The 19318-nt window shown below is 35.0% G+C and overlaps 1 protein-coding gene across 4 annotated transcripts in view; it reads right to left on the bottom strand.

The window, feature by feature from the left end:
• Positions 1-19318, bottom strand: part of drosha (drosha ribonuclease III) — a 68538-nt gene that overhangs the window by 6336 nt on the left and 42884 nt on the right. For all 4 annotated transcript variants that reach the window (XM_088643975.1, XM_088643974.1, XM_088643977.1 and 1 more), the window contains 6 exons: positions 17133-17238; positions 14057-14198; positions 5204-5286; positions 3622-3725; positions 1907-1999; positions 920-966 (listed from right to left, as the gene is read on the bottom strand). In XM_088643975.1, the coding sequence (XP_088500101.1) occupies positions 920-966; positions 1907-1999; positions 3622-3725; positions 5204-5286; positions 14057-14198; positions 17133-17238 (575 nt within the window). The remainder of the gene's footprint in view (positions 1-919; positions 967-1906; positions 2000-3621; positions 3726-5203; positions 5287-14056; positions 14199-17132; positions 17239-19318) is intronic.

Below are 19318 nucleotides of genomic sequence, written 5' to 3' on the forward strand. Positions count from 1 at the left end.
CAAAGTCAACTGTCCTTATTTACAAAGATGTGTTTTTGTGTGCATTCTCTCTCATCTAAGTGATTTCTGAAAAACTGAAAAATGTACTGCAGGTTGGGTAAAAAAAAATTGCTCTTTAAAAAAAATCATATTTCATTTAGAATATCAATAGCGTTGAGACCAGACAGAAGTCTGGGACTGGTGTGACAGGTGCACCCATCTTTAAGCAGCTCCACACTCGTAAAGCACTAATTGCAGTACTCTCACTGGACTCCCAGTTGAGAAAGCACAGTTCTATTCTTCTTACTAAAAAGAACCTCATTAGGAGGCAGCAGGTGAAAATGAGCGTTCACCATCATCCTCTTTTCCCTCTTATCACCTCTAAGTCCTGATTTAGTTTTCGAAAAAGCAGAATTAAGCAAAACCTGCATTCAAGAGGAAAAAGGTCATTCAAGTAATGAAAAACAAAAACGATGACAACAAAGTGTAATTTAAAAAGATAATGCAATATGAAAAACAGGAGTGTGGAAAACAGATTTCAATGAAGTAGTATTTTAAGAGGACCTATCTAAATTTAATAAGCTAGTGCTTTCAATGCCTGTGCTTAACCAAGTAAAGAGTCATCGTGTAATCAAATTCCTTTCCCTAGCCATGTTCAAATTGTTAACAAACTGTTTTTAATAATATTTTCACCTATTTGCATGCCAAAGGGCCCTTTCTTTACTTTCCAATGCATAAATCTGGTAGAACATGAATCTGAGCTATACTGTTTGCCTTTTAAAAAGCTACATTATAAATATTCAGCTTGGCAGGACAGGCAACAGAGCTGCCTCCCAAGGGCAGTTTTAAATTGATGATGGAATGTTTAAAGTAGAAGAGGGCATTATAAAAAAGAAGACACTTAAAAGAATAATGAGATTATTTTCACCAACCAACTTACATTTTTCAAGTGCGTCCATTGCAGCTCCCATTTCAGCTTGCTGAATGCTGTTTTTTTTTAAAAAAAGGATAACACGTTAGTGCATTTTAAAGCCTCCTGGTCACATTCAGTATGAAAATGCCACGGATAGCAAGATTAAAAATGTATGTTTTAAAAAGCACTTTTTAAGCAGTATAAAATATTTTATATTCTAACACAAAATACACAAGGAAAGGATTAACTTTTTGAGTGCACTCTGTGTAGACCGCGCATTTTTTAAATATTCAGAGATTAAAAAGAACGTGCAATCATACAATCATTGTAACTTGACTAACTTAAGCATTTGAAAAAAACTTTAATGTATTAAATCTTTGGAGTTCTGACTTTAATAAACAAACCTGTTTGCAGCTTTAAAGTTTAAGATAAAATGAGAGGTAACAAAAAAGGCTGTTGAATTTGTGTCTACTCATTTAATATAGCATTCTACTTTACTACATTTTTCCTCCTCAGTAAAAGCGTAACACACGTTTGTACAGGTCTGAAAAAAATGTCTGAAAAAGTATACCTAGTTTGTGTTTGCCATTTTAACATACTATCTTAAAATAAACAGTTTTAAAATCTCAGTTATGAAATGCACATAATATTTTCATGAAATCAACTTCCTTCTAATATTATTTCAGCATGCATACTGTTAAGACCATGATTAAAGTGTTGTTTTAAAATCATTCAACAAACATTGAATGTCATATCAATAACAAATTATCTTAACATTTATCATCAATTAATAAAAGCATTAAAAAAGTACATTATTTAACTACAGATGACCCTAAATTGTAGTGGAACAAACATGTTTCAATTAAAACTCACAAAAACTACATCGTAACGACAAAAAAAAAATTAGAGGAAATTACAAGAGGAAACGGAAAATGTTTCACACTCAAGAATGATTCTTGTTCAGGTTTTGCAGAATGAACAATTTGCTTATGTATAGCTTTATATAATCTATACCTTGGTCCTTTCCCACATCCTATTCGTTCTCCTTTAAAGTACACGGCAACAGTGTAGGTTCGAGCATGTGAAGGTCCCACAGTCTGCAGAGTCCTGCAAGAAAACAACACCAGGGTAAGAATTTTAATTTTTATTTTAATTGTATATTAAACAGAACATTACACATAGCGTGCTTTGCCTAAAGGAGGCCAAAGGTTTTGTATTTAAGGTTCAGTATTTAAGTTTAGCTACATGCTTACTATTCTTGTTATAGATTGTCCTGTATATTCAAAAAACCCAAATTAGCAACTGGTTTGATTTTTGTTGCTGCAGGTCATACAGCAGTGTGTATTTTATATTTGCAAAGAATTATTTATTTTATTATCATTAAGGGGAAGAAAGGTTTCAAAATGTCAATTCACCTTTTTTAAAATATAGGCAAGCCCTGGACTCAGACTGCCTACATAATTCAAGTTCTTATACTTATTGAAAGATCTGTATACATTTTTAATGGGATATTAAAACCTAAAACCTTAATTAATTTAATGCTTGTTAATTAATAAATTAAATCTATTTTCTCACTTACAAATGAGAAGCCCTGTGGCAGTTAATATACAAATTTGGTCTCAACAGCCCTTTTGTAGAAAACCACCATGAGAGAGTAAGAAAAATGCCTGCTGAATCCAACCACAACAGCCTTTTATAAGGAATTCAAATTAAAATTTTATTACACTGGCAATTGATGATTCAAACTGAGTATGAGAGTGGGGAAAAGTACATGAAGATCATAAATACAAATAGACGAAAACAAAAAGTACAATGAAAATAATTACCGATATTTATTGAGTACATTACTATTTTGCATTTAATTGCAGACGATGCACAATTACATATATAAAAAAAATACAATTATTTTAAATTATCTAATAACATTTTCTATTTTAGAGTACTTTATGGTCTCTTATGCCTTCAATAGATTTTTCAGTTTCTAAAAATAAACTTTGTTATGATTAAAATACGCTCAAGATTCAAAAGCCTACTTGGTGTCTACAAACAAAAACAATAATGCTTTGTTTGTGCTACATCTGAAGTCCTTGTTCCCAGGACTTGCTGAGTGTGCAGTTCAGTCAGGTTTATTTGGCTGGACCTTCACAGATAGTGTGTGAATAAGTGCCCACAGAGTACCAGGGGTTTGGAAATACTGCAGTAACATAACAGAAATGCTGAGTATCCTTTTGGCATCCCTCTACTCCCCCTTCCATCAATCCAATTATTTTTTCTTACATTCTTTCAGCCTTTTTTGTGATTCTAAAGAAACATAATTTTAGTTGCCATAGAAATACATGCTCCACTGTGAAACCAACGTGCAATTTATCAAATGAAAACTTGCTCCTTGAACTTTCTCAAATCAATGATAAAGACTCTTTTTGAACTGTGTATTTATCGGCAAAACAGAGGGATCTCCAGGGTGTTATTCAGTTTTTCAGCAAGTCAGTCTTATAAAGGAATGATTGGCAAGGTTAGACAGGAAAAAAAACCAAATGCTCCCGAGACTCGCACGGTATTCCATTTTGCTCCAAAAACTGTGATGTATTTTCAATAATACACAACCAAAAGGCTATTTCTGCGTTTGACTTCTAAGACTTATGTGGGCAACGGAAAAAAACAACAACAACAACAACAACAACAACAAAAAAAAAAGATCTTAAGAGACAAATTGTTACAAAAAAGCTTACTTGTACAAAGGAATATCGGGCTCTTTCCCTTCTGTCCGGAGTGTTAGACAACATTGCTGTAGCTGGGATTTAGGGTCATTCCAGTCCTGGTTTAGTATAAACTCCTATAGGAATACAAAATTAAATTGAAAAGCTTTCAGCTTTATAAAAAAAAAAATCACATCAAAAACATACTCATCCTTCAGAAAGACCTCATGATGACTATAAATCACAAGCTACTTAAACACAACCTGCTACTCCATCCTAAATAAAAAGAGGGTTGGGGTTCCCAGGTGTCTCGGTTTGATACATTTCTGCTTTCCAAGGAGACTGCTAAAAGCACTTCCATTAACAGAAAAGCAGCCTTGTTATAAAATAGGACTTTGAATCTAGAACTGTCTGTTCCTATTAATTTTCTACAAAGAGAAGATCTCTTCTAGGATTTCTCATTTTTCCTCCAGAGGAAGCATCCTCCCTCTTAAAATTCTACTTTGTGTGCCAGTGGAGTATTTTTCTGGTTACATAGAATTACAAAGAGAGAAAAGAATAAAGTCCAATCAGTTTTAACACTTGTTAAACTAAACATGTTAACTGTACTTTTAGTACAGTGATGTACTTTTAGTACAGTAAAAAAAAAAAACAGATGTCAGCTTGTTAATGAGGCTACCAATATATTAAAATAAACAAAACACAAGAGGCTTCCCACAGAGTTCAGTTGTTGAAGAAGCAGTAAATAACTCTCCCAAAGAGACTGACTTGCTCATGTTACACTGTTAGGGGGGAAAAGGCAAAACGATTTTAGGCCTACAGATGAAAAAAAGTGATGATGAACTGACAAAGCAACGCTGTACTAAAAACAGATCTGGGAGACATGAGAAGTAAATACATGCCCAGTTCCGACTTATCTCAAAAGTGTTGTTATTTCTTATCCCCAATACTCTACACATTTTAATGTGAAAAATTGAACTGTTTGGTATTAGAAAGAACACAAGAAATTACGTTTTTCAATAAAAATGGTCAGCTTTTTTGTACAAAGTACCACTTATTATTATTATACTAATTATTTAGTACTTTCAATAAGATGGGGTGTAAATACATAGATCTACATTACCAAAGATTTAATAAAAGCATAGTTATAAGTAAATTGTAGTACATCAAATCACTCATTGCAAAAATAAATGTATTTTAAATGTATTTTATTTTTTAATAAATAGTATTTACATTTCCCATAAAGGTATACCTGTACATGAAAGAGAGGTTGCTTTTAACTTTAAAATCTTGCTCATTAGCTTTCTATGTCTCAGGAATTGTTTTCCACATACAAGGAATTTCAATGAGCATTTAAACTAACATTGTTGCTCTATAATACTATTTATTAAAAAATAAAATACATTTAAAATACATTTATTTTCATCCAATACATTTATTTTCATCCAGGTGGATGCTGCACATTGGTGGTGGTGGAGGGGAGTCCCCATTACGTGTAAAGTGCTTTGAGTGGAGTGTCCAGAAAAGCGCTATATAAGTGTAAGCAATTATTATTATTATTATGATTATTATTACTGTATGGGGTCAGCTGACCTGCAGATAAAGCAGTACTTACCTTCAATCTGGGAAAGAAACAGACATTCATGAACGTGTGGACGTACTCCAGGTCCTTGTCTATATAAAGTGCAGCAATGAAAGCTTACAAAAAAAAATTAAACAAAATTAGTGCCATACTGACAGAAAACAGAATTTCTAAAGCATTTGTTTTTCTTGGCAACTCTCACTGACAATAAAAATTGACTGTGTCACTGTTTCAAAACAGAATGTCAATAGTTTTGTAATTGGCAATCAAACTGCAAGAACACATCAATCTTATATTTATTTCCACTAATCCAATTGGGCATTTTTTTCATATTCCTGCATGAATTTAATCAATGAAACTGTACTAACCCCCTGACTTCACTCTAAGCTTTAGAAAATATGAAGCACACCTACAGAACAGTGAATGCATTAGAAACTTTGCAGCTCACTTTTTGTTTTACTTCATAAAAAACATGTGCGATTTAAAAACTTTAGAATATATAGAAAAAAAAAGAAAAATACAGGGAATTAGCAAACAGTTCCAGGAATCTACAGCGGAGATAAAAGCAGGTGTTTTTTTTTTCAAATCCATTTCCCAAATCAAAACATCATGGACACCATGACTCCTTCAGTGGCACGGCCTCCAGCTGAGCTATAAACTGACAGGAAAAACCCATCAACACAGACCTTGTGAACCAAGTAGAACAGGCAAACAGAAGCATAGTAGAATGCAGAGAGAATACCAGAGGGACAGCAGCTACAGCTGCCAACATATTTTAGGAATCACAAAAGGCCCATAAAGCCAATTAAAGTAATCCAATGACTCAGAGCCAGTAGTACCCAGTCCAGAAGCTCCTACAATGGCAACATCAAGAGTCAAAGTCACAGAGCTGCAGGACTGCCGACTATACATCAGCACAGATGACATCCCAAATGGCACTGGCAAAGAGTAACTAGTCCTAATGAACCGCAGTTGTGTGTGTAATTTGGCACTGGTAAAGCAAGCACAGAGGAAACCATGAAGCGTTAGTAGAGGCCTGTATGACAGAGTGACCACTTTTGCGGCAGGGTAATGGTGTGGAGTCACCTTGCTGCTGTTGAAGGCTTTCTTATTCTACCATGTCATGCCCTGAGCTGTCTAATCCTAAGATGTTAACCCAGTCAAGAACCTGTGCAATAAGATAATTATAGATCTGTGCACTACCTTTGAAAATACAAATGTCACGAGCAATGTCACAAAGTTTGAATGCTTATGTTTGAGTTAATCGCAGACACACAACAACCACTTATGTAGGACTGTCTAGCTTGAACCAAACTTTCTCATCAGAAACTATTTTCAAAAAGTATGACATGGTGTGATGGCTAAAACCTACAGAATGCATGGAACATAATTCCTTCTAATCAAATCTGTGTTTTGCACACTATTTAAGGCTATATTGTAATTTTATAATTTAATGATATTTCTTGGAAAGGGAACGGTAACTAAATCATCCTAATCTGAAACAATGAAATGTTAAATGAACTAACATGATCTCTCCAACAGATATGACCTATAGAATCAAACAAAGATCTGAGGAAAGGAAACTTTCTTAAATGTGTAAATCATAATTTATATATAAAACAAATATTCACAAGGAATTGTAAAAGAGACTAAAAACTAGCCAACATACAATTCGTCACTCTTTGACAAAATCCACACTTACATTGAGTAAAATAATCATTTGTCTGCTGTAAAACTGCACCAGTAAATATTCTTGCTATTTGTGGAACAAGTATATACTGTAAAAACACTGTTTGGAGTTCAGTATAACCTAATTTAGCCAACAAATTCCTCTAGTACAGTGGATATAAAAAGTCTACACACCTTTCTTGAAATTGTAGGTTTTTGTGATGTAAAGCCAGAAATCAAGATAAATAGACATCGGTAGCTTTCAACACTAAGATCCCGTAGATGTTTGGTCAGCTCCTAGCAGACCATGGCAATTCTAGTAGGATGCAACCACGAAAGTTTCAAGGAAATCCTACAGGAACACCTGATTTTTATTTGGGGTTAATCAGAATCACTTTCATTGATGGCAGGTGTATGCTACTTACCTTTGGACATGACTTTGAATGTGATTGGTTAACTCTCAACACAGCTATAGCCCCCATTATAAAATGGTGTGCACACTTACGCAACCAGGGTGTTGCAGGTTTTTACTTTCCCTAATAATGATCTATTTAGATAATGATCTATTTCTATCATCCAGGTGGATGCTGCACATTGGTGGTGGTGGAGGGGAGTCCCCATTACCTGTAAAGCGCTAAGAGTGGAGTGTCCAGAAAAGCGCTATATAAGTGTAAGCAATTATTATTAGTAGTAGTAGTTTTTCTCTTGAATTTTGTTGGTTGCAAGGTCACATTAAAGCTGGAAAAATGTCTGACATGATTTATAATGATTTCTGCCTTTACATCACAAAAACCTGCAATTTCAATAAGGGTGTGTAGACTTTTTATATTCACTGAATGTTCTGTTGCTGTAAACTACATCCATTTATTTTTCATTACAATTTCAAATTAATTCCAATTAAGTTTTTATTTTGTTTTATCCCTATATTTTGAATATTTAGGAAGAAGACTTTCTGATGATGGATGACTTCTTGTAATATTTGAAATATTATTTCAACTGAGCCAAGAGAATCCAACAGACAACTCGACTGAAATGGCAATTGTGACTCTGCAGTTTGAACAATAAAGCTTTAGTGTCAACTGGAGGATAGAAAATTCTTACAATGATCATGTTCTGGCTTGTGTGCTCTTCTCCGCAAAACAAAAGGTCACCATAGATCCACCTCCCCACTTAATCCCACACAGTCCCAGTGTGCTTGGGGAATTGTACATTGCCAATAACATGCTGCAAATGGAGATACATGGAATGTGTTTTGCAAAGACAAAAGATTGCTCACTTCCTCTTGACAACTCACATTGCAGGGAATAATGTTAGCAAAGAACGAAAGATCTTAATCTTGCTTAACACTGGAAATATATGTGTGTGTGTGTATAGATATTAAAAATGTCATTCAAAGAAAATAATCATGTTGTCTCCTCCCTTTTGTTGGAAAAATGCTAACACTGTATTACGCATTTAAAATTGAGATGGTAAAATCATCTGATTTTTAGATCATTAAAATTAACACTCCTGTCCAGAATACTAAATAAAAAGAAGAGACAAGCCATTGAGATGAACGTTCCAGGCGAATGATTTTCAATTAAATAAGGGTGGCGAGGATGAACTCTTCCTACAAAAAAAAAATCAGTAAATTAAACACTTAATTGCCAGATAAACATCCCTGTTTTCTAAAAGAACTGACAGACCAACATTTATTCTTTGCTTTAACTTTCTTAAACTTCAGCATATTTACAAATATGAAATATAGAAGTGGATTCCAAACCACAGAAGAGGAAATGCAGACACTATAAAATATTTACAGACACTAACTCACAATTTCCCTATAAAAAGAACTGTTTATAATTCACGCAAAAAAACTTCAGTGAACCATCAGAGGACCTTCAGTAAGTTCAGTTTAGTTGGGAAGCATACTTATTACGGAGTGGAAACACTAAGGACATTTTCTTCGACGGAAAGACGATCCCTTGAAATCTTAATGTGCCGCTCACTGCTGCTGCCATTAACATTCATTATTATTCAGACTCTCTGAGTCACTAAGCAATGAAATCCCCTCAAACATTGCCATATTACAGTACACCGCTATCAAAAAATGTACTGTATACACAAATTCTGTTGGCACTGCTATGCCTCTTAGACATGGCAAGAACCTTAAATCTGTTCAAAATGAGTTCATCTGAATGTAATTTGGAAGACACTCACCTTGTGCCCAGATCTCATTTCTCAGTTTAATCAATGATCTGGGTCTGCATTTCAGATAACTGATACATTTAGATATACTTTGTAGATGGCTCCTCTAATTACTGTTTTTTTATCTGATTTTCTTTAACTGTTGTTGAAAAAATGTGAACTTCGCTCCTCATGTATTTTCTGTTTCCCTGTAATTGTGCTACTTTACCTTTTATGTTACTTTTCAGATACTGGTCCTAAGGCAGTTTAGCTTTTGCTTTTTAAAACAGAAAAATCTGTTCACATATATTTCAACACAAACCTTAGGTGTAATAGCCGAGATTCAAGTTCTGCTTTAATCTACCTTTTGTCCCGTCGAGATCCAAATGATAAAGCTATGTTTTAGGGAAACGTTGTTAATGTTGAATAACATTAAACTTTGTGATCCGTCTTAATGAAAAAGAAACCACCCAAGGAATAAATAAAGCAGAAAAGGATGCTAGGTGCGTGCAGGCTTGCAATGTCTGTCTCCTATCAGGTTATGGGGTAATTACGATACGTTGTGAAGGATGAATGCTTCTGCAGTGTGGGCATCCAAGGAGCCCATCCACGTGCTTCATTCTCTCTTCAGAGCTAGTGCAGGAACCGTTGACCAAGAGCATTAACTGCCAATTATAAATTGGGTAAGCAGAAAATAAAAATAAAAGTGTGGGACTCCAGCTCTGAAACAAAAAAATACCCCTAGCCGATTATTTTTTACAGCATGGTTTAAGCATACAGAGACAGGCACGCATTTAAAACAGTGCCTATTGCTTTACATACAAAAAAACCCACCAGTTTTGCTATTGCAGAACCACACCATGTGTTTCCTAGCAAAGACAAGTACTGCAGAGAGGAAAGACTGCAAAAATGTTGCCAAATATAAAACAAACCAAGAGACTGCTCTCAATTTAACGTTTGGGGAAGATGCTGCTATGATTTCGACTGTCATTCTCCATCCCAAATGGTCTGTTTCCAGTCTTCTAATTCAATGAATGAAAAAAAAGGGTGAGTAGAAGTCAGATTCTGATGCACACCAAACATTGGAATAGTCTGGAAAGCCTGATTATTTATTTGCTCTTCAGATGACTACACTTTGTGTTGAACCTTTATTGATCCATCATTACAGAAGATTTTATCAAGTGATGCAAATTCTTGCTATACTGAATTTAGAATGCTTTACATCAAAGAGGCTAAAAGCACTGTCACAGCTCCTTCATAAAAGCTACATATTACTACAAAAATAATCCTTTATACCAATTGTACAAATGGCATTACAGCCATGCAATTACTCCTAACACTTCACAACGAGCATACTTTAGCTGGAAACTAAGAGCAGAGCTCCAGGTACAGAAGAGTAAGTTTAAAATGATGGAAGACACCATTAAGGAGTTATTAAGGAGCTGGCACCGACTTTCTGCAGCTCAGTAGCAGCAAGTTTGGTAATGTTTATGTATAATTGTTTTTTGCTACATGATATTATGCATGTTATTTAATCGAGTTGTGTAGTTATGGAACAGTTATAATGGCGTTTTTTAGCCTAATTCAAGTAAAAAAAAGAATGTACAAACTCTGTAGTAGAATTAAAGTCCCCTTATATTCCTTAATGTGGAATATATTTCAGAAATTATGAGGTTAATTCGTTGCAAAATTTACCCTACTTTGGCATGATCATCACAAATGTTCCTGAAATTTGAAAAAGAATTGGGAGACAAAATTTCACACTATCAAAACAGATTTTGTGGTAATTTAAAGAGGCCATTTTTTTAACTTCCCAGGCAGAAGAAGAAACGTGTTAACGTTTGATCTGCATGTGATCCTGGCACAGACTTTGTGTCAAATTAATGTTTTTTGCATGACCATATAGATTAGTTGGCATCGAGGATTATTTGGAATGTGTGTACAGTATACATATTATAAAAATAAATCTGTCAAAAAGCCCATCTTGTTTTCCTTCACCATCATGTGCTACGCTACAGTCTGTAGTGCATGAGCTAAGAAAATTACAGAGCGTGACCAATTATATGATAGGCAAGGAGAGGACAGGGTTGTCATTCAAAGCAAGCCATCATTTATCACTTACGGGAAATTTAAAACACCTTGATTCTCTATTTTGGCCAACAAATTAACAGCCTTGACATACTTGCGCATTTAATAGTGACTGTCATAAAAGACATACTTCAGTAAAACCTTCAGTAGTACTTAAGCAGCTGAGGTTGTGAAAGCTACAGAGGTGAAACTAGCTCTCTAGTATTGAAGGTTTCTCAGAAAAAAGAATACATGTCCTGAAACAGTTAATACTAGGCAATTTGAAAGAGGCATATATGAGTTTTAAAGATACTAATCCAGGAAAAGACAACAGTTTTTCAAAGTTTGCTGAGTTAAGACCAAGAAAATGTGTTTGCTGGAACAAGTGGCAACCACTCAGTACGTGTTTGTAACACACACCACTGTGTCAAGCTAATGATGATTTTTGCAAACTCCATTTCTCCACCACTGGCAGTAACTCCTCTCACCTGCCATCTCTGTCTAGATGCTATTGTTTGCAATCCTGCTTCTCAAAAAAGGCGTCTTGGAAACAGTGATGTATGCCAAGACTAGTTTTCCACCCGGAAATATGCACTTCAAAGCAGTTCGAATCTGCATGGGATCAATGAGATCCAATATAAGCAATAGTAATCAACAGAAGGCTCACTGCAGACCTTGGTCAACAGTAGTGATAAATTTGTGGATGAATTCTGAGAAAGACTTGCAAGCCTCTGGATAGTTTTGCAAACAGCTAAAATAATCTCCAAGTGGGTGTGCTGTATTTTCCTGAGAATTACTTTCTTTGCTCTTCAGGATGCTGCACAAGGTTTTCAATGGCACAATGATCAAGTGCCCTTTCAATCCATTTGTCTGTTACTATGACAATGGCAATACTCTTGTCAGTGTCACTGTGATTTCAGACTGAATGCAATATGACAGTAAGGCTGTGTACCTCTTTCAAAGGAAGCACCTTAGTCCTCTCGATGAGGTAATGCAAAAAACACAACTAAGGAAATAGTCTACTAATCAGGTGGCAGCATCACATTCTAAAAATTGTGAAAGCTCTTGCCATTGTGTGTCACCTTGAAGGTGATTTTGGAATCCATGGAGAAAAGGCTTTTCTCTGCCACATTACTCTGAAAAAATGCATGTGAAGTTGGGGGAATATTGGCCAAATCATGACAGCAACAAAACTCTATTTAATTTTGAAAACGAGAAAACAGCTGCAACAACATTAATCTATTCTGCAGTGACAGACTGGGAAGATGAATGTGATTAGCTAGACACTCAGGTAGGCTAGAAGAATCCCAGACACTCAAGTCATTGGATGTATCCCAGCAGCACAAACCAAGTTGCAAATGAAGGCATATGCTGATAGCTTGGTATCTAACTGGTATCTTTCTGGGCTATCAGCAGCCACAAAGGCAAGCATTCAAAGACATCAATATGTTTGACATTATATAGTTGGTCATAAACTACTGGAGGGCCCATTCCATAATGTTATGAGCTCATCTGAGTCTGTATAACATATAAGAAAATAAGAAAATAATAAAACAGACATGTTGGTACTTTCAAATGATCTACATTAATATTTCTAAAATATCAGAGATCAATATGCATCCATTTGCACCAAACATAAAAAAACAATTAATCTATTGGAATGCAGGGGCAAAAACTAAAATGACACCAAGATTTTAGCTGCAGCAGATTTTTAAATTATCTTTAAAGAAGCCTGAATAAATACAGATGTGTACTTATTTATCAAATAAAACAATTAATATATGAGACATTAAGTGAAATATTGCCTCAAATCCTTTCTTTCCAGGACCAACGCAAAGTATGAACCCAATGTTAGATACATTTGACAGTCATCCCAAAACCACATTGATTATTCAAAGAATGAGCCATCTTACTAAGCAAAACATAAATATCATCCTGTATTTAAAATGCATACATATGAAATGAAATCTACGCATGTAGGTGGCAGTACTCCGGCTGTATCATCTAAGCCATAAATGCAGAGTTCAGCATGGGCATCACTTAGACAGGAAGGCCTCCAGGTACATCAGGCAGCTCAAAGAAGCTGAGGCAGCCTTAATATAAAAAAATAAATAATTGCAAAGGTACATTCAGGGGAGGCATTTATCTGGAAGATGTGCTGTTATTTGGGACAAAATGTATAGCTAAGCTTTTGCCAGAATGATTGGTATTTCATAGTGTGAATTTTTCTTGAATAGAGGTTATATAACATTTCTTTAGACTACATTTATACTGTTTAGATTATAGTTTAAATTATAAAGCAATAAAAAAGAACAAATACAGCTTTTCTAGCCTCTTTCTTTCTTAGTCAGTTTTACTCTCAAACCCAAAACTGTTGTAACACATTCTAAAGTGGAAACACTTAGAAGTTACACTGACGTCTCTCTCACCTGAACTTCAGATACACTTGCATGCGCAAAAATGCAAAGAGAAATCTAATTTCAGCTCAGGAATTTGAAAATATCTAGAATCAGGTATAGAAGAGCAAAGGAAAAAAGGACTGTTTTCAGTAAAATGAGATCCATTTCATTTGAATGTGGTCTAAGATTTGAGAAAGTAACTAAAACACATTACATTCTGTATCATACCAATCAACCTGGACACCATTAATACTGAGAAGTATTAAACACATAACAAATGACCAATAGTACTTGTTGCATTTTAATGTCTCTAAGTATATATATTTTAAGTTATTGTATGACTTAATAATGACTTCTTAAATAATAAGACTGGCCATATAATGTTAAATTGTTTTGTTTTTTCATATGTAACCAGACACAGGAGGCCTACTGACGAAGAATGTTGTTTCAGCTACCAAAACCAGCGCTATTCCATAAGCTGTAAGCACTAGCCAGACTAACCATGGTAAAAACCATACTCCAGTTATCTTAAGAACACACGTGCTATTAAATATTCCTGTTAAAAAAAAACACTTAAGCGCCTTACATTCCAGAAGATCCGCCAGGGTCTTTGTTCTGAGAGCTACAGGTCTTTTTGTTTTGTCGTTGGTTATTGCATACTCCTGCATGCCCAGCTCTTCTGCTACTTTGGCTTGGGTCCTGTTATTCACCAGTGAGCTTCGCAGCAACTACACAAGTGAAACAAGACAACAAATTTTAAAAAGAGAGAACACGGAGCACATGATGTTTCTACGAAGTCAGCTTTACTCAAATCACCAAGAATATGCTGGACTGTAGCTTCATTAGAATTGTAAGATTTGTATTGTATATACCTTTCATACCTTGACTGTAGTATTAAGAAAAGGAAACAGACCTTTGTGAAGTTTAAGTATTAGAATATGGATCTTATGCTCATAGGTTATCAACATGAGCTTCGCAAAGCTAGTGACATCTGTGCTGTTGATATTGCTGACATCAAATGCATGCTAAAAGTTACAAACATTTGTGTTATTTCTGTTGTAATTTGAAGTGAATTATAGGAAGGTAACAGTGTCTTCCTTATTAAATGCGAGTATCATTAGTAAGTAAAGACTCTTACTCCGTCTATGTGATACTGAAACACTTATAAATGTCCCTTTATTTTATAACTTCAGGCAGTCACAAAGGCTTCCAGGTGGGCAAGAATGTTGACTAATTTCCAACTAGAAGTTAAGTGGTTGTGGTTAAAAAATTAAGTCAGTGTTCACAGGGAGTGTGACATAATCAAAGTAGGCCCCCATACAGAATAAAAGGAAACGGTGAGAGATACGACAGATCAGAGAAAAAGAACAGAAGGGAGAGAAGGACTGCTAGAGAGCTTCTGCTTAATAGACTGGGATTATGGAACCTCTAGGTAATCGGAGCACACAAGACATCTACGCAAGGCCTTAAGTAAGGGACCTTTTGTTATATGTGCAGACGTACCGATTTCCTATTTGTGGTACAACCATCAGGCTGTACAGATGGGGAGTGTACAGATAGGGGGCCCATGCACAAATTGGGGCTATATAAGTGATGTTCCTAAGGGATATATACAGTATGCAGACAATTGCTCTTTCCAATTTATACCGATGGTCTAGACATGGTTTACAAAGAAGGTAATTTTTCAGATGATGCCAAACCAGGAAGATTATCAACCACTGTATATGATGCAAGAGAATTAAAAAAATAATAATGATTTAGCACAAATCCAGGACCAGGCAAACACCTGGTAAATGACATTTATTGTTAAGTGTAAGGTGTGACTCCTAATTGCAATGAAAAAAGGTTATTAAACTATCTAACATCTCTTGTGTTCATTTTAACATTGCCTGTGCACTACACTAGTAGGGAAAAATTGAAGGAGAGGCTGCAACTAAAGTCTTTTTCCAGTCCTGGCTTTGATCTAACATACCCTTACAGGCTCCAAGGGTAAAGCATATCGGATGGGTTTCAGGGAAAGATCTACACAATTCATAATACTTTTACTGGATTAAAAAAAAAATCCAAATACTGCCATGAAGGAGTGGGAAGCTCTTCCAACTGTGTTATTAACTCCAGGGCCCATTTTCATCTACATTGGTTAGTTATTCTATCACATCAGATCCTGTAGTTTGAAATCATTGAATGCAACTGACCTCTCACTTATATTATTACATTCAGTTAATTGGACTGGAAAGAGAAAAGAGAAAATTGCCCAAATTCAGGATCTGGCAAACACCTGGTAGATTACATTTATTGTCAAGTGCAGGGTGTTGTATGCAGGTAGTAAAAATATGCTAAACTTATATGAGAAACACTTGATGAGTCTACTTACATATAAGAATGAGGTGAGGTGTTAAAGTTGTATGTAATAAGACTGCATTTATGAAATTGTGTACAAAATATTTCCAATACTTTACAAAAGAAACCTACTCTGCCACTACTTCAGATAATCTGTGGGTTCAAAGTAATGTCCTACACTTAGAGGCTAAAACAGTTTAATCTTTTTATTCTTGAGAAAACTACAAGAGGACCCGATTCAAGGTGCAGTATTTCATATGGACATTTCCAGAACAGATGGTGACACACAAACCATGAAATACACATGTAAACTATGTGGAAGTCCAAATGCAACCACAAATACAGTAGTAGGTTCTTCGTTACACAAACTATAGGTTAGTGGGAGCATGGAACAAGTAACCAAGCTATATTGTTAAAGCTGAGATGACTGACGGAATTAAGTAAATTTCAATAAATGGCTGGTTAAGGTCTTTAGATTAATTATGTACTAGCAATCAAACAGGCTAGACTGGCAAAACGGCTTTCTCTTGTAACTTTTTTATGTATTGTAGAGTCTGTAACTGTCTATATCTTTAAAAATCACTTATAGACCAAGCTTTTTTTTGTAGCTTTAAACATATAATTTAGTTTCGCTCCTGGTTTTACATGGTCAATTTGCTGTGCTTTTCTTTTCACTTTTGTGTAATCCATGCTATTGAGTTTTTTTAAAAAGTGCTTAGAAGTAAAATTGCATTAACATTACAACCCTATGATTTATAAAGTACACAGCATGGCTACCAAACTTTGTTTCAAAGAGGCAATTTTAAAATGTATGTTCTACTTTTGAAAGGGTATTTTGTTTAAGTTTGTTTTATAGAACAAAGTTAGAGAGTTTAAAGAAACAAGGAATGGATACACTTTGCCTGCCAAATAATGGTAGCATTTGTGAAGTGGTTTTCTCTTTTTCCTCTTATTTAGCCATATGCGAAATTAAGTGTGCTTAGTTTACTGCTAAAGATCTAAAAGGTTCATGTCTCTCAGTGTTTTGCTTCTGTTTCGTTATTACTAAAATGGATCTCTATAGCAGCTGGGTCTCAGTAAAAGAAAGTAAACGATGGCACCATTTGAAAAGCAAGCTATCCATACTTGCCACAGTATTTTGTTCCAAAGATTTTAACCAACCCACCTTTAAAGTCATGCTCTTGTGCATCTATCAGATATCCAGTGCTCAGATGCTAATTTTTGACTAAGAGTACAGTTAAGCCCATCAAGTCTCCAATGGCCTCTGTCATGCAAGTCCCAGGCATTTTATTTAATCTACCACAGACATTCATTATCCTCACCGTTAAGTGCCCTTCGTGGTGGTCTGGGAAATGGATGAACAAGTACTCAGTGGCTACCAATTGCATGATTGAATCTCCCAGGAACTCCATCCTCTGATTGTGGCCTCTAAAGAAAAGTGGACAGATGAGTGTAAGCTCTTGAAAGTCATTACATTACCATTAACTGAAATTAAAAGGCATTTTTCAAGCTAAAAAAGAAGTGATGTGTAAAGTATAATAAAATGGTACTTGTAAGTGAAGGAGACACTTTCTTTTTTAAAACATTTACAGAACACAAGAGGAGCACATATGCTTAATATCAGTATAAAAACATATTCAGAAGTCAAAGGAATTAATGACAATTATGCTGCACTCGGATTTATATGCATCAAGGAATGTGTATTACACGGTTAACAAGAAAACCATTTTGCTTAACTGATTAGTGGAATATTATGTTTCTGATTAATATGACTGATACAAAAATTTATAAGACCATCTGTGTATCCCAGCAAGTGAGTCTATCTGCATCACAGCCAGATGAGCCTTATCCAAGTGTTGCAACGACTGTGGTTTGTTTTCAATATGTTTGATAATTACTTGTCTAATTTCCATTTGACATGTTTTATTTATAAACGGGCATTCTTTTTCAGCAAAATGAGCGTAATCATCTTAACAGAGTAGAATTTAAAACCAGAAACGTTCTTTGTCTAAGACATAAATCTCTTTGACAAAAACAATCATGTTTTTGCAGTAAAAAAACGACTAATCACCAGAAGAGGTGACGGGGATGTATCGACAGCTACAGAACCTTTTGCTTGACCATATACCTCCTGTGTTTGTACAGGCACTTGCAAGCTTGTCAGACTGGTGGGAGCTGTACTCATTCTGCTGATGACATGTCAGATCAGTTTAGATGACCAAACTGATTTACACCGAAATTTGTTAGAAATTCCATAGTTAACAAAGAGCAAATTTATAACAAATTCCAATATGAACAAGTTTGGACACTATAACAACTGTCGGCACTTTATCCAATCCAGAAGTGATGGCTATATCAGCTCTAACTGTGCTTACCATTTGCCTATTTGGGATCTGCTGTAATGTCCTACATTTGAGATAAAAGATGTTTGTCTCTTTAGAGAAACCCAAGGCCCACAAAAAACAGAAATTCTAAGATAATGCATGTTTCGCATTTTATGTAAACTGGGGATTACTGTTTAAAACTCAAAGTTGGTTTAAAGGCATTGACTACATGAAAAAAAAAAAACATTTGCAGAGTTTAAGTTAAGTATGCAAACCACATTACTGGATTAAGATTAAAGGGAGTCATAGGTTAAGGTTGAGTTTCAACATGGTGAAACCAACTATACAATGTCTTATACATTAAAAACATCCAAGACAATGACAGTTATCTCTAAAACAAATATAAGAGTTAAAATCAAAGTTCATTGTTGTAGTTTTCTAAAAGCTTTTAGTGAACACTACAGGCATGTATTTCAAATTTCAGATCATCCTTGATATCTAATGTGTTAGATGTGCTAAGCTGCAGCAGGAAGCAGGCTAATTAAAACCTTAAGTCTGATGATGAAAAAGATTTATAAATAGGAAACAGAGGACCTTGATGGCTTAACTCATACTTGGATTGAATGAGAAAATATTTTTTTTAAATAATGTCAAACGTGTTTAAAACGGTATAACTGCGATTATGATATTTCTTCACTTATTTTTTCCAAATAAGTAATCTGTTCACATGGAAATTAACTCTTAATTGCAATGAAAAGCCTTGACATTTTTTAAATGACTAAATTTAGTCTAATGGAGAGATATTAGAAAAAAGGTTATCAAAATATCTGAGATCTCTTGCATTAACTTTAACATAGCCTGTGCACTACATTAGCAGGGACAAAAATTGAAGGAGAGGCTGCAACTAAAGTCTTTTTCCAGTCCTGGCTTTGATCTAAAATACCCTCATAGGCTCCAAGGGTAAACCAAATCAGATGGGTTTCAGGGACAGATCTGCACAATTCGTAATACTTTCTCTGTGTTTTCTTAAACAAATACTGCCATGAAGGAGTGGAATGCTTTACCAACTGTATTTTTAACTCCAGGGCTCTTTTAGTCTGAAATGGTTAGTTATTCTATCATAACAGGTCTTATAGTTTGAAAGCATTGATTGCAATAGCCACAGACTGACCTCTCACTTATAT

This window comes from Lepisosteus platostomus, chromosome 8, assembly GCF_059453375.1.
Source record: "Lepisosteus platostomus isolate fLepPlt1 chromosome 8, fLepPlt1.hap1, whole genome shotgun sequence".
NCBI classification, from domain to species: Eukaryota; Metazoa; Chordata; class Actinopteri; order Semionotiformes; family Lepisosteidae; genus Lepisosteus; species Lepisosteus platostomus.